The sequence below is a fragment of the Larus michahellis genome, chromosome 21 (genome assembly GCF_964199755.1).
Source record: "Larus michahellis chromosome 21, bLarMic1.1, whole genome shotgun sequence".
Taxonomy (NCBI): Eukaryota; Metazoa; Chordata; class Aves; order Charadriiformes; family Laridae; genus Larus; species Larus michahellis.
Window position 1 is genome coordinate 3036462 of NC_133916.1, and position 14170 is coordinate 3050631.

The following is a 14170-nucleotide window of genomic DNA, read 5'->3' on the forward strand; positions in this document are numbered from 1 at the left end:
GCTCTTGGGAGGTTTCCGTAGACAGCTCGTCCCGGCTCCCTTGGCTTGGTGGCGGCTGTCGGCGCAGCATTCCCGGCTCCTCCGCGATGAGTTGGGATGTGGGAGATGCTCCGTGGTGGCTGTGGTGCTGCCTCCGGTTGTACCTGGCGCCTGAGCGCGCCGGTGCCCACCCTGGGTGCCGCCGTGCCTCCGCCAGCCCCCGGCCCGGAGGGGACTGTCACCGGTGGCCCAGCACTGGTTCACCCATGGGTGCTTGCTGGGCTGGGATGGGAAATTGGTTTTCTCTCCCGGTGGCTTCTCGGTGGCCAAAGGGGTTGCGATGCGGAGCCAGGCGGGGGGGTGAGGACCCCCATCCCCTCCGCTGCAGCCCCCTTGGTGTGGGGACGTAATTTGCCTTTAAAGCACTGTTTTTTTTCGGGGGGGCGGGGTGGGGGAATTTTATCTTTTGAAGAAGCTGGTTTGTATTTCCTTGGAGGGCAAAAGCCTCCTGTCCAGCTCCGCTGCGCGCAGGCGCTCGGTCGGCAGCCTGCACCCCAGCCCTCCCCTCCCCGCTTTAAATGGGGGGGTTTATGGCTTATTTTGGGGTCCATATTGGGGGGCGGAAAAAAAGAGCGGGTTTGGCGTGCTGCGGTTGGGAAAGCGAGTGGCCGAGTCTGAGCTGGCGCCGCGGGTTTACAGCACCTCAGCGAGCGGTTTTCCTGCAACGCTGGCTGCCGCGGGGAGGGGGGACATCGTGTCCCCACACTGGGGCTGCTGCCACCACCTCGGCCATCGTCCCCCTCCCTCCTAAAGGGACGCCGTCGCTGCCGCGTGCTGACAGCTTTCCGGTTGTTATTTTTCCTGTCTGTTCTTTGTAATACCCCTGTTGGAGCTTGAAAATAAATGACAAAGAAAGAAAGAAAGAAAAAAAAAAAAAAAAAGAAAAAGAAAAAGTGCTTTTTCTCTGGATCTTGCTCAGCAGAGGGGGTGGCCGTGGGGAGATGCCCCCGCTCCAGCGAGGGCGTCGTTAAGGAATTATTGGTGTCCCCGAGGACGATGTTGCCCGTTTTTATGAGCATCGTTGTTCCCTGGAGAGCCGGGGAAGGGCCAGCATGCGGCCTTCGGAGATGCCTGGGATGAGGGATGCTACTTTGGGCTTTCAGGTGGTTTTCCAGCCTGGGGGGGGGGTGTGTGTTTATCCTGGTGCTTTTTTTTTTTTTTTCACATGTGTATTTGGTTCCCCGGGGGGCACCTTGGGGGCGTTTGTGCCCCTTGGCTGAGGGTGCAGAGGGAGCAGAGCCGTGCCCAGGGGGACGGCGGCGCTGCCTGTCCCTCTCTCGCCTCCCCCCACTGCCGCAGTCTTGGGAGGGTGAACCAGATTGGGTTAAAATTCCTCCTCTCCAGTCCATCGGGTGGTACCTGGAGCATCATTTCTCAACCTCCTCTGGCTGTTCACCCAGGTCTCCGGTTTTACACCACCCCCGGGATGTCTCAAGGCCAGCAAAGCATCCCAGTAGGTGCTGCGAGACCCAGGGGCTCTGCGAAGAATTGGCTTTTTTTTTTTTTTTATGCAGGCAGGGCCAAAAAAAAAAATAAAAAATTCATTTGGGGGCAGCCCAAGCCCTATTTTCCATAGGAAACAACTCTCTAGAGAAAAAAAAAAAAACCAACAAAACAAACAACCAGAAAACTTGTTGCACAGTTTCTGGGTTTCCCCCCTGTTTTTAAGTAGGTTTTTGGCTTATTTCGCTGCGGTGCTTTTCTTCCCTTTGGAAGAGAAATGGAGCTGGGGCAGGTGATGAGATGCGGTTTGGAGATGAAAAGGGGAAAAGGGGAAAAGGGGAAAAGCGGGGGGGGGACGGATTTTGTAGCGGAGGCACCGAAACCTTCGCAGCGCTGGTGGGTCCCGGGTGCGCGGTGTTCAAATGCCACCTAGTGGCACTAGGCGGGGGGGGGGGGGAGAGGGGGGAATGGGGCGATGGGGGGGGTTTTGGGGTGTCTATGGTGGGCTGGGCAAGGCCGAGGGGCCGGTGGGGGGGGGGTACTGGGGGCACCGGGCTCGTCCGGCTTTGCAAGCGGAGAGCATCCGCAGCAGCCTTCGGATGGGAATATGAACAGCTAAATATTAAGTGCTGTTAACAACGAGGTGTTTGGGGGGGGGCGGGGGGGGGCAGTGATGTGAAACCTGTCACCCAAAGGGACCTGGGGACGTGGGACTGGGGTCGGAGCGGAGCGGTGGTCCGTAGGGAAGCCCTTAGCATCACCCGGACCAGAGATGCCACCGTCCCCTGCACGGGCTCCCCACGCAAACCAGCCCAAACCCTGCTTTTCTATCACGGAGGTGACATTTTTGGGGTGCAAAAAGGCACATCCAGGGAGGGTGACCCTAAAGGAGGTCAGGCAGCATCTCTCTGCCCACCCCAGCCTGGAGCCAGCAGTCCTGCCCTGCCGGGGACCCCACGCAGCCTGGGGGGAGCCCTGCACCCGCAAAAGGCACCCGGGGTCCCATTGACGCCCTGTGCCCCCCGCAAGCTTCCATAGGGCCCCCTTTTCCTGGGATTACCACCCTGCCAGCTGCTCTCCCAGCAGGCCTGGCCGGCAGCCCCTGAAATCCTATTACAGAGTTTCAGGAGAAATAAAAAGTTAATCATCTCCTTCACCTGCTCTTCTTCTTCCTCCTCCTCCTCCTCCCACCCCAGGGGTATGTGGAGGCAGCCAAGCTGATGCTGCCCGGCCCCTGGGACCGTTGGCACCGCGGCTGAGCCCATGGATCGGGCCCCGGGCTGGTAGGGGCTGCAGCGCCAGGGGGGGTCAGCGGCCGGTGCCGGGGCAGAGGGAAGGAGGTCAGGGCAGGGAAGAAGGAGCCATCCCGCTGGGAGCCATGCCGCTGCAGACAGAGATCCTGCGTGAGGTCTGGGCTGCCGAGAGGTGAGTGTCGCTGGGCAGGACGTGACCCCTGGGGGGGTGGGCAACGTGCTGGGCATCCCCACCTGACCCCCGTCTCCTTCGGTGCCTTTCCCTCCTATTTTCAGTTTAAACGCAATTTAAGGAGCCGTTTTATCATTTTTTTTGGGCCTGGGGGTTGGTGCGATGATGCTCGTTGGCTTACAGAGAGGAAGACGGTTTGTTGGGGGGGGGAGGGGATGGTGTGTGTCCCCAAATTAGCCTCACCCTTGGCCATGGCAGAGCCCATCCCGGGCTCCCTGCTCAGAAGGATGCTGTCGGCCGAGCTCGACCCAGTCGAGACACCGGTGGCTGGTTCTGGAGCCAAACAAAGGCTGATTTCCCTCCCCCCAAATTGGGGTGGTGCTCGGCCAGAGGGTCTCAGCCCCCCAGGAGCTGTGGGGGGGCTGGAAGCCCTGACCCCTTTGCTTTCTATGCCCCACAGCCCCAGCGAGGAGCCGGGCAGCCCCCAGCTGCACAAACCCAAGCAGGTGAGAAAAAACACCCCCGGTGCCACTGTCCCCTGCTGCGGGCTGTCCCCAAGGGCTGGGGACATCAGAGACCCCCAAACCCCGTCCCCACACCGACATCAACTTAGCACTGGGCGAGCTGCTCTGTTGGGGTGCTGCAGACATGGGCGGGGGGCATGAGCTTTTGGGGACCCCCCCCTTCCAGAGCAGGTGGGTAGAGGAAAAATCCCACAGACCCCCCCGCTCCTTCCAACCCCCCCCTTCCATCACTTCAAATTACCTCATGAGGTGGGTTCTCAGTTCCTAATTAATGCTTTAATTAAGCCTCTCAGTTAAACCGTCAGCCGTGACTCACTTTCCCCATGCTGTGACCCCAAAGGCCAGACCCCCCCCCCCCCCCCCCCCAGCTTCGCTGCGTTTCGGCACAGCCCTTGGGTAAACCCCCGGCCCCCCCAGGGGTCTCACCAGCGATTTCATCAATCACCTGATTTAATCAGCAGCCCCTCCTCGAAGGGCTTCATTAAGTAATGAAGCAAGTGGCCGTCCTCCCCCCAGCTGCTTAAGGGATTAAAGGATGCGAAGGAGCTTTTCGGTGTGAGCTGATGACATGGAAGAAACCAGTCGGTTCCCAGCGCCGCTGTGGGACCCCCAGCTCCCCCCCAGTCCCCCCGCAAAATCCACAGCCCTGGGATCCAGACGGATCCCTCCTTTGGCAAAACACTGTCACCCATTGCGCTGGGACATCCCGGAGGGACGGAACTCCTGCGCGGGGGAAGGTGCTTTGTTGGGTGGTGGATGCCCTGGTACAACTGGATTTGCTTCAATCACTTTCCGAGGGCCCTGAGCTGACACCCACTCCCCAAATAGCTCCTGTCCGCAGTCAAGCGCTGCCCCACATGCTCCCTATTTGGTAAATCGGGGTTATTTATAGCCCCAGCTAACCGGGATTAGGTGTGCTGTGCCTAATCCCCCCGCTCCTGCTGACCTCCATCCCGGCTCCTTGGCTTTGACGGGAGCCTTTTGCATGGGCGAGAGGAGATGGAGGTGCGTAGCCGCGCTGCCTGCCCGTCCCCGTGTCCCCTGGCCCAGCTCAGGTCCCCCGGGACGCCCACCGAGAGATGAGCCGGTGCCCGGGGTGGCTCCTGGCTGGGGTCCCCACAGCACAGGGTGGCTTGTCCCTCCGTGCTGGCATGGTCCATGGTGTCGGGGCAGCACCAGCATCACGTCCCTTGTCCCCCGGGGCTGGCATGTGGCTGTCTGTCCCGGCGCTGACACTGTCCCGTCTGTCCGCTAACAGCCTTTTCTCTTTTCTTCCCTCTGCCTTCCCCGGGGGGGCTGCCCCATGGTAAGTCGCTCCCTTTGGGCTTGTTTGAAGGTGCGAGCGTGTCCCTGTCCCCGGAGCGGGTCCCCTGTCACCCCACCCCCGCCCAGGGCCAGGGAAAAGCCCAGCTGTATTTCGGAGAGGCAGCCGGTGCTGTGGGAGCAGGGGTTGCCTTGCAAAGGGAAAAGGGGAGTTAGGGCCGGCATTACCTCTGCAGCACCGGCCACGGGGGCAGAAAGGGAAGAAGAAGCGGCAGGAGCCCACACTGGAGCCCGAGGCCAAGCCCCGGCGGCTGCGGGCGAAGAAACTGGGTGAGGCGGGGGCTGCAGAGGAGCCCCGTGTCCCGGCACAGGGTAAGGACGGACCCTCCCAGCTCCCATGGCCCCCCCACGGCCCCATCCCGCACCCCCGGTGCTCTCCATCGTGGGCATTGCTTGAAACACGTAGGGGTGAAGAAGCTGAGGAAGAAGAAGGAGGAGAAGGGGGAGGAGGAGAGCGACAAGGACCCTTACTCCAAAGTCACCAAGGAGCCGCGGAAGAAGAAGGAGAGCCCGGCCCCCCGCTCCTGCGCGGCCAAGGGCCCCAAGAAGCAGCAAGGTGTGTGTGGGGGGGCAGCACCCACCCCTCTGTGGCACTCGCTCCTGTCCCCTCGTGTCCCCGTGCACCATGTCCCACCTGTGCCACCGATGGTCCCGGTGTCTGCAGGGGCTCTGCACATCCCTGGGGGGCTTTTTGGCCCAAACCTAGCTACGAGGAAAGGGGATGTGGCATGGGACCCGCGTCTGTGGCATCGGATGGGGAGCTGGGATGGAGCGGGGGGGACACGGTCCTTGGGGATGTGACAGTCGGCGGCTGGCCGGTGCCACCAGCTCCCGGGGCATCTTTCCAAAGCAAAGAGATGGGGTGAGCAAAAAGATGGGGCTGGTGTCGTCGTCTTCGTCCCCCCCCCCCCGCCCCAACCCGGCACCCCGGGGTTCAGCCGCGAGGTGGCGGTGTGACTTCGCACGCCGTGTCCGGCACTGGCCACCTCCGACGTGCCGCTGGCCACCGCCGCCGGCCCGGGCACCCACGGCCCCAGCACCCTGGCCGCGGTGGGGGGGTGGGTGCCCAGCCGGGGACGTTCCCGTCTCACAAACCACGGGGCTGCGGGTCCCCGACGCGAGAGGCCATCGCGTTGCTGATGCCATGGCGTCCCCTCTGGGCAGAGCCAGCCGAGGACTCGGAGGATGAGGAGGAGGAAGAGGAGGTGGAAAATAAAGACCCGCCAAAAAAGCTCAAGAAGAAGCTGCCCAAAGACCCCCCCTCGGGCGAGAGCCGGGAGAAGAAGCCGAAGCCGAAGGGTGAGTGTCCTGGGGACAGGGACAGCTCGAGCGGGGCTCTATTGTCACTTGCATCCATCCTTGCTGGGACGAGGGGACAGCCTGCGTCCTGTCCCCATTGCTGTCCTGGGGGGCTCAGGGGCAATCACCCACCCCCCCTCCCTGCAGTCTCACCCCTTCTTGCTGCCCCCTTGCCACCCCCCTGTCCCCTGTCCCCTCCTGTCCCCATCCCTCATCGGCTCCTCCGTCCTGCCAGGAGACAAGAGCGACCCCGATGGCAAAGCTAAACCTGCCAAAAGCACCAAGAAGGAGTCCATGTCCATGTTCCAGGTGAACGGGGAGAAGAAGGAGAAGAAAAGCAAGAAGAAAGGTACGGGGCGAGGGTGTGGGGGGGTGGCAGCCGGTCCCACTGCCCCACGGCATCACCCCAAGCCAGCAGTACCCGGTGCCGCATGACAGTGTCCCCCGTGTCGTCCCCCCCCAGCCGCCACCAGCAGCGACGAGGAGGATGATTCTGACGCCAGCACCAAACCCATCAGGTCGGAGAAGAAGAAAAACCCGGCGTCCCTCTTCCAGACTGGCGGGGACCCCCCCAAGGAGAAGAAAACCAAAAAGAAAGGTGAGAGGCCGGCACCGGCGATGCGCTGGGGGGTGGTGGGTGCCGGAGGGGCTCGGGGCCGGGGGGGCAGTGCGCGGGTGAGCCTGGCCACGCAGAGTGGGGCTATGGTCGATGGTGTTGCTGTGGGTCTGCGCTGAGCCCGGTTTGGGGGTTTGGCAGAGTCAGGGTCTTCCCCCGCCCCGCTCTGTGCCCCTGCCCGTTCCTGCCCCGCAGCCCCCCCCAAAGCGGCCGAGAGCGACGAGGACACCCCGGAGACCCCGCAGAAAAACTCCAACAAGAAGGGCAAAGGGAAGAAATCAAAGAAGGTATGAACCGCCCCCCCTCCCTCAGAGCTGCAGGGGTCCCGCGGGGGACCCAGAGTGGGTTGGGGTGGGGGCGGGGTGTGGATCATTCCCCGGAGAGACCTGCAGAGCATCATCCCCAAAACTGCAGCCCTGGGGGGGATCAGAAGCAAGGAGCGATGAGCTGGGAAAGGAGGGGAGGTCCTGGGGGGGCTGGCTTTGGCGTCACCATCCCCTCTTGCGGTGCAGGCCAAGGAGGAGAGGCCCCCGTCGCCCGTCATCGAGGTGGACAACCTGGAGGAGTTCGTGCTGCGGCCGGCGCCGCAGGGGGTGACCGTCAAGTGCCGAGTGACACGGGACAAGAAGGGGATGGACCGGGGGCTTTACCCCACCTATTACCTCCACTTGGATAACGACAAGAAGGTGAGCTGGGGCAGGGACCCCCAGGGCTCTGCGCCCACCCCGGGGAGCACCCTCAGGGTTGTGGGGGGATGTCTGCCTGCATCCCACTGTGGTGGGGGGTCCTGGATGCGGCTGCTCCCCCTCCCTTGCAATTCCTCTTGGGAATCACAGAATCCCAGAGTGGTCGGGGTCGGAAGGGCCCTCTGGAGATCACCCCCTCCAACCCCCTGCCAGAGCAGGGTCACCCACAGCAGGTGGCACAGGAACGCGTCCAGGCGGGGTTGGGATGTCTCCAGAGACGGAGACTCCCCCACCTCTCTGGGCAGCCTGTGCCAGGGCTCTGCCACCCTCACAGCAAAGAAGTTCCTCCTCGTGTTGAGATGGAACTTCCCATGGTCAAGTTTGTGCCCGTTGCCCCTTGTCCTGTCCCCGGGCACCACTGAGAAGAGCCTGGCCCCATCCTCCTGACACCCCCCCCTTTCAGTATTTGTCAGTGTTGATAAGATCCCCCCTCAGCCGTCTTTTTTCCAGGCTGAAAAGACCCAAATCCCTCAGCCTTTCTTCATCAGAGAGGTGTTCCAGTCCCCTCAGCATCTTGGTAGCCCTTTGCTGTCCCCTCCCCAGCAGTTCCCTGTCCTTCTTGAACCGGGGAGCCCAGAACTGGACCCAGTGCTCCAGCTGTGGCCTCCCCAGGGCAGAGCAGAGGGGGAGGATGACCTCCCTCCACCTGCTGGCCACACTCTTCTTGATGCACCCCAGGATGCCACTGGCCTCCTTGGGCAACTTGGGAAGTGCCCCATGTCGATGGTGCCTGGGATGGTGACCGAATATTGGCTGGAGAGTCACGCTGATGCCGGGCTGGGCTCAGACCCTCCCGATTTTGGGGATCATCTTTGCTCCATGACTTGCGCAAGGTCATGGCAGTGACCTCTTGGGCCAAGCCTTGCGCAGGGTGGCAAGCTGGAGACGGTGATGGCAATGGCCATGCCGATGCCCCGTCCCCACACGGTCCCACCGCCCTCCCAGGTGTTCCTCCTCGCCGGGAGGAAGCGTAAGAAGAGCAAAACCTCCAACTACCTCATCTCCATCGACCCCACCGACCTGTCACGGGGCGGGGAGAACTTCATCGGGAAGCTGAGGTAGGAGCGGAGGTGACACCCCGTTTCGGTGGCACCCCATTCCCGCAGCGCCCCGCTCCCGCTCTGTGGGATGCCGACCGCCCCGAGCGGCGGCTGGGTCAAGCAGGAGGCTAAATTCGGCATTCGGAGGAGGGTTTTGGGGGGGCCACGAGGGGAAAACAGGCTCGGCTGGTTCCTCCTGGCAGACAGGTCACGGCTAGAAGCGGCGCCCGGCAAGTCCCGGCCCGCTGCACCGCCGGCAGCCGCACGGCGACGCTGGGGGGTCCCCGCCGCAGCAACACGGTAGAACACCCTGATTTTAGGGTGCCCTGAACCCCAGAGAAGGGCTAAAGGGTGGGAAGGACCGTGTGGGTTTTGCATTCGGAGTGAAGCCAGGCCTGTGCCCGAAGTGCGGGAGGGGACGGGGAGGGTCGGAGGGGACTCGGTGGCATCGGCGGCGGCCACCTCCCCTCCTCGGCTGCAGGTCCAACCTGATGGGAACCAAGTTCACGGTGTTCGACAACGGCGCCAACCCCGACAGGGCCAACGCCAACTGGTCCAACGTGCGGCAGGAGCTCTCGGCCGTGGTCTACGTAAGGAGCAGCGCAGGGACCCCCCCCCTGCCCCGGGACCCCCGTGCAGGCAACGAGGGCGTCCCAACCCCGGCCACCACCCCGGGGGGGTTGCAGAGATGCAGGATGGGCTGGATCCGTCCCTGAGCCCTCGTTGAGCCACCGGGAAAGGCTGCAGCCCGTGGTGGCCGCTGGTTTTAAGGACGGGGTTTCTCTTGCAGGAGACCAACGTTTTGGGGTTCAAAGGCCCCCGGAAGATGACGGTCATCATCCCCGGGATGAATGCCGACAACGAGAGGGTGCCCATCCGGCCGCGGAACGTAAGTCTGGGGCCAGGCTGGGAGAAACTCCTCAGGGGCTGGATTTGCTGGGGTTCACCTTGGATTTTACCTCTTTTGGGGTGTGGAAATGCTTTCGGGTGTCCCTGAAATTCAAGGCACCTCCCTGGGAGGTGGGAGACGGGATGCCTGTATTTTGTTCTCCGTGCTGGATCCCATCTCCCATCGGGATCCTGCTGCGGAGCATCCCCCTGGGCACCCCATGGCGGGCGGCAGGGCTTGCAGGGGGGTGGGGGGGGATCACCCCAACTCCGCTCTCGCCCTCCCCAGGACAACGACGGCCTCCTGATGCGGTGGCAGAACAAGAACATGGACAACGTGATTGAGCTGCACAACAAGGCGCCGGTGTGGAACGATGAGACCCAGTCCTACGTCCTCAACTTCCACGGCCGCGTCACCCACGCCTCCGTCAAAAACTTCCAGATTGTGCACGGCAGCGACCGTAAGCCGGGGAGGGGACGGGATGGGACGGGGTGGGGGTGATGGTGGGGGAAGCTCTGCCATCAGCCAGCCCCAGAACCCCTTTATTTTTTTTATTTTTTTTTATTTTTTTTATGAGGTTTAGTTTTTCCCACACGTGGCCGCGTCGGGCTCCTGCTGCCCTGGGGGGACGTGCTGGCCCCGGGTGACGGCAGAGGGAGTGTGCGGGTCACCCTTGTTGCCAGGCAGATTAGGGCAAGGACAGATCCTGCGGGGGGCTGAGCCCCACTTTTACAGCCACCCACTCACCCCAGAGCATCTCCCCCCCCACCCCCGGCACGCACCCCACGTTGCCACCGGCCTCACCCCGGGGTGCATCGCACCCTCGGGGACAGTCCCTGGGGGGGGTGGCGGTGGCTGTGTCCCCGCACGAGCGGCCGGACGCGGCCGTTTGTCACCTGTCCGGCGCAGTCAGAAACCCTCGGCCTCCGGGGGTGTTGGGTTACGGGACAGAAAAAACCTCTCGGGGGCCCCTGGTTATTTTTACAGATTTCCTGTCACCCGCCCTCCGGTAGCAGCAGTCCCTCGGGGGGGGTGAGAGGGGTCCCTTGTCCCTTGGGGGGCTGCAGCTCCCGGGGACGGGGCGCTGGCGGGCACACCGAAGGGCGCCGTGGTCCCGCGCTGGACCACGCAATGGGAAAACGATGCTTTTTGGTACAACGCGCGGCCGTAGGGTGCGGGAGGAGCTCGGTGGAGAAGGGGTGGCTTTTTTTGGGATGCCGCTGCGTGGGTTCCCCTGGGGAAAAGGGGCGGGATGGGGGCGCGGGTGCCTCCCCAGCCGCTCGCTCTCTCTCCCGCAGCCGACTACATCGTGATGCAGTTCGGGCGCGTGGCAGACGACGCCTTCACCATGGACTACAACTACCCGCTCTGCGCCGTGCAGGCCTTCGCCATCGCCCTCTCCAGCTTCGACGGGAAGCTGGCCTGCGAGTAGCGCCCGCGCCGGGGTCACCAGGGCCACGTGCCGGTGCTGGGTGGATGCTCCTGCATCCCCATCCTGCTCCACACCCTCCGTTTCCACCTTCTGCACAGTGAATTCTCGTGGTGACAGTGGCTCCCGGCATGGCTCGAGGTGCTCAGTGCCCACAGACCCCTCCATGGGATGCTCAGCTGGCCACGGCCACCCTCTCCGGGCAAACTGGGGAGAGATCGCTGGTCTGGGGCAGATGGCAGAGTCAGGCCTGGGGTATATTTAGCAGATGAGGCTGACTGCGATCCCGATCTCATCCCTTTGAGACATTTCTTGGACTCGGATCCTGGAAACTCATCCCCCCCTTTAATTTTTTTTTTTTTTTTTTTTTTTTTAGGCTCTGGTTTGTATTTTGTAGCTCAGCCTCTTACTGAGAGGGGGGGGTTGGTGGTCTCCTCCGTTTGTGTTTCCTTACCCAGCATGGCCGGGCTCTGCCCAAGCTCCTGGCGAGGGACCCCTCCACCCGGCTCCATGCCCACCAGGCCCCGTTTTGCCCCATTTTGCCGCGGCACGGGTGGCTGTGCGGTGCTCACGGTGTCTTTGCACGCCCCGGGCTCTCCACCCATTGGAAGCCTTTGGGGATTCGGGTCCCCGGGGAGCAGCCTGGCACACAGGGCACCAGTGGCACGTGCCGAGGAAGCCGGCGGAGGGGCCGGTAGCCACGTGAGGCAGAGCCGGCATCACCGGCACGGGGCCGGGTTGGGTCGGTGCCACCAGGAGGGACCTGGAAGGGAAAACTCTGGGTGCACCAGGAAGCGCCGGGGTGACTCACGAGGTGTGGTGCGGTGCTGAGTCACGCTGGGTGCCCGGATGGGCACTGACGAGCCCCCTCCCCCCCCATGCCCATGCCACCCCAGCACTCTGCGGCATCCCTCCGCACCCCGCCGGGCTGGGGGTCCCATGGAGCCCCTGCACACCCCAGGTGTCCCCGCTGCCAGGACCGGCCCCGCTGGCGCTCCCTGCTCGCGGGGAGGTGGCAGAGGGGAGGTGGCACCCTGTGGCACAGACCCGTGGGGTGTCACTTGGGGCGGGGGGTCGTTGGGAAGGGGAGATGCTGGAAAGGGGCAGTTCAGGGGGGAGCAGGGCAGCCCGTGCCCCCATTTCCAGGATTTGGCTTCACAGACAGTCCCAAATCTGATTAATTCAGTGGTGAGAAACACCGGGACACGCCAAGGTGTCCCCAACCACCGTCCTCAACTCCCCGATAATGCTTCTCTCACCTGCTCGGCTCACACATTGCCCCCGGGGGGGGCTGATAAAATTTGGGGCCCCCTTCCCGGGACACATACAGGTCCTTCCCCCATCCTGGGGGTGATCTGAGCCCCCCAAGTTACCGCCCTGAGGGGCAGCTGGAGCGGGAAGGCCGAGGAGCAGGAGGCGGAGGAGACAGATGGAGTCGTACAAGAGCGATGCTTGTCCTCGCTGGGCAGTGTCACCACGCCGCCGTGACCTGCGCCCGTCCCTGTGCGGGGCTGGGGACAGATGACAGTGACAGTGGGACCACGGGCGGCAGACGGACCGTCGGCCAACATCTGCCCCGGTGGCTCTGCAGGCGGAGCAGAGGTTTTCCCACCAGCTGCACGAATCCAGGCTCCGTGATTCATCGTCGGACGTTCGTGACGGGGGCAGATGGAGGCGGGCAGCTCGGGGACAAAGTGGGACATCGTCCCGTACCCCTGCGGCCAGATCAGAGACCTTCTCGTGAGCTAAAGGGAGAACAAACCGCCGCGGTTCGGGGCCGGTATCCCCTGGCTAGGGATGGCCAGCAAATGTGGGGAAAGCAAGAGCTTTCTGCCCAAATCCAGCCCTGATCCCACCATCTGTTGGAAATCGGGAAAAGCTCAGGAAAGGGTTGAGGTAACGCTTGTCCCCATTTCCTTCGGTGGAAGCAGAAAAGCCGAAGCAGAAAAGCCAAAGCAGGGTGAGAGGGAGGGATTTGGGCTCCCCAAGCTCTCACTGGAACACAAGCTGCCGTTAGCCCAGCCGTTCCCCGCGGAGTTTCTCCCTCTCCGCACCCAAAAAGTCTCCGTGTTGCCCATTGTGGCTTGCAAACGCCCCCCCCCCGGCTTCCCAAGCGGAGCGAAAAAACCTGCCGTGGGTGTCCAAGGCGATGCCACCCCATCCCGGGACACGGTTACCGCACCAGCCGCCCGCCCCGAATCGCTTACACAAACCCTCTAACCCAAACCAACTGCGGCACGAGAAACAAATGAAAACAATTTAACAGGGGGACGGAGATTCGGGCCCTTTGTTTGCGCTAGCTGTTAACACCCGAGGAGCCGAGGAATGGAAGCAGTCGAAATGTGTATCTACTTTGGCCGACGGAAAGTGTGACGGATGCGCCGGCAGACCAATGGCTGGGGATGCTGGGGCGTGCGTGGGTGTGAAAGGAATGCTCGCTGCAAGAAAAGATCAAAAAAAAAAAAAAAAAAAAGACGAGAGAGAAGAAGGAGCCTTATCAACGGCGTTTGAGCCCAAAGTGCGCGCCTTCCTTGGAGAAAGGGTTTTCTCGATCCCCAGGGATGAGGTTTTTTTCCCTGTGGCGCGAGACCATGAGGCTTCCGCAGCTTCAATTTTAGGGGGCTGGTGGTGAGGATGGATTTAACCCCCTGAAGTTACAGCCGGCGGCTGGTCCAGGGAACCTCCTGGGAAATGCGTTTTATTTTTGCAAAGACGGTGATAAAGCAAAGGGAAAAAAAATCAGGTCCCACCTCGACGCCAAGTGCTGCATCCTACCCAGGACCAATGTGGCGGCGGTGCCGGTGGCTCCGGCAGGCGGTGGTCGCCGGCGTCCCCATTCCCTGCCGATGGGTGGGAAGATGCTGGTCCAGGGCTGAGCAGGAGGATGGGAGCTGGGGGCTCTTCTCCCACCGCTCGCTTCTCCCTCTGCCCCAAACCCCCGGGGCTCGGAGCGGGGGCTCCATGCACCCGTCCCCAAGCTCAGCCCCTGCACTCTTAGAGTGGGCTGCGGGGTAATTCCATGGGGCTCCAAAAGGCCAATGCCCCGCCGGCCGGGCAACCTGCAGAGGGAGAGGACTGGCCGCATCCCGGTGGGTGCGGGACGGGGGGTCAGCGCAGGGAAACCCATCGCCTGGCGATGGAAGGGCCGGAGCTCTTTGGTCCCCAGCGGAGAGCATCACCTCAGCCCATGGCTTTGAAGTGGTGATACATTAATTAATTAAAGGAGCGATCGTGACGGGGTGTTTTTCTCTCCCCTTCCCCTCCCCGCGTGTTTATTTCGGTGACCTTTTTTTAGGGGGAAAGGCCAACCAGTGGCCGGTAAACTGGGCTGCGGGTTTGCGGGACGGGCTCTTTCTGCAAGCGACGGGCAGTAATGGGAAAGCCAATGTTTTTCAAC

General features: G+C 62.6%; 1 protein-coding gene across 1 annotated transcript; it reads left to right on the forward strand.

The window, feature by feature from the left end:
* The first annotated feature begins 2780 nt into the window (after positions 1-2780).
* On the forward strand, positions 2781-11645 carry TULP1 (TUB like protein 1). Its single transcript, XM_074564266.1, has 14 exons — positions 2781-2907; positions 3368-3413; positions 4931-5066; positions 5161-5310; positions 5919-6053; positions 6289-6402; positions 6517-6651; positions 6865-6956; positions 7182-7355; positions 8361-8473; positions 8937-9045; positions 9246-9344; positions 9633-9804; positions 10643-11645. Exons 1-14 carry the CDS (start codon positions 2861-2863, stop codon positions 10774-10776), a joined length of 1656 nt encoding a protein of 551 aa, XP_074420367.1. The 5' UTR covers positions 2781-2860; the 3' UTR covers positions 10777-11645.
* Positions 11646-14170: the final 2525 nt, after the last annotated feature.

Coding starts and splice junctions, on each gene's coding strand:
- TULP1 (XM_074564266.1), top strand. CDS start 2,861: ATGCCGCTGCAGACAGAGATCCTGCGTGAGGTCTGGGCTGCCGAGAG. Junction 6,957..7,181: donor AAGGGAAGAAATCAAAGAAG/GTATGAACCGCC, acceptor CTTGCGGTGCAG/GCCAAGGAGGAGAGGCCCCC. Junction 9,805..10,642: donor GATTGTGCACGGCAGCGACC/GTAAGCCGGGGA, acceptor TCTCTCCCGCAG/CCGACTACATCGTGATGCAG.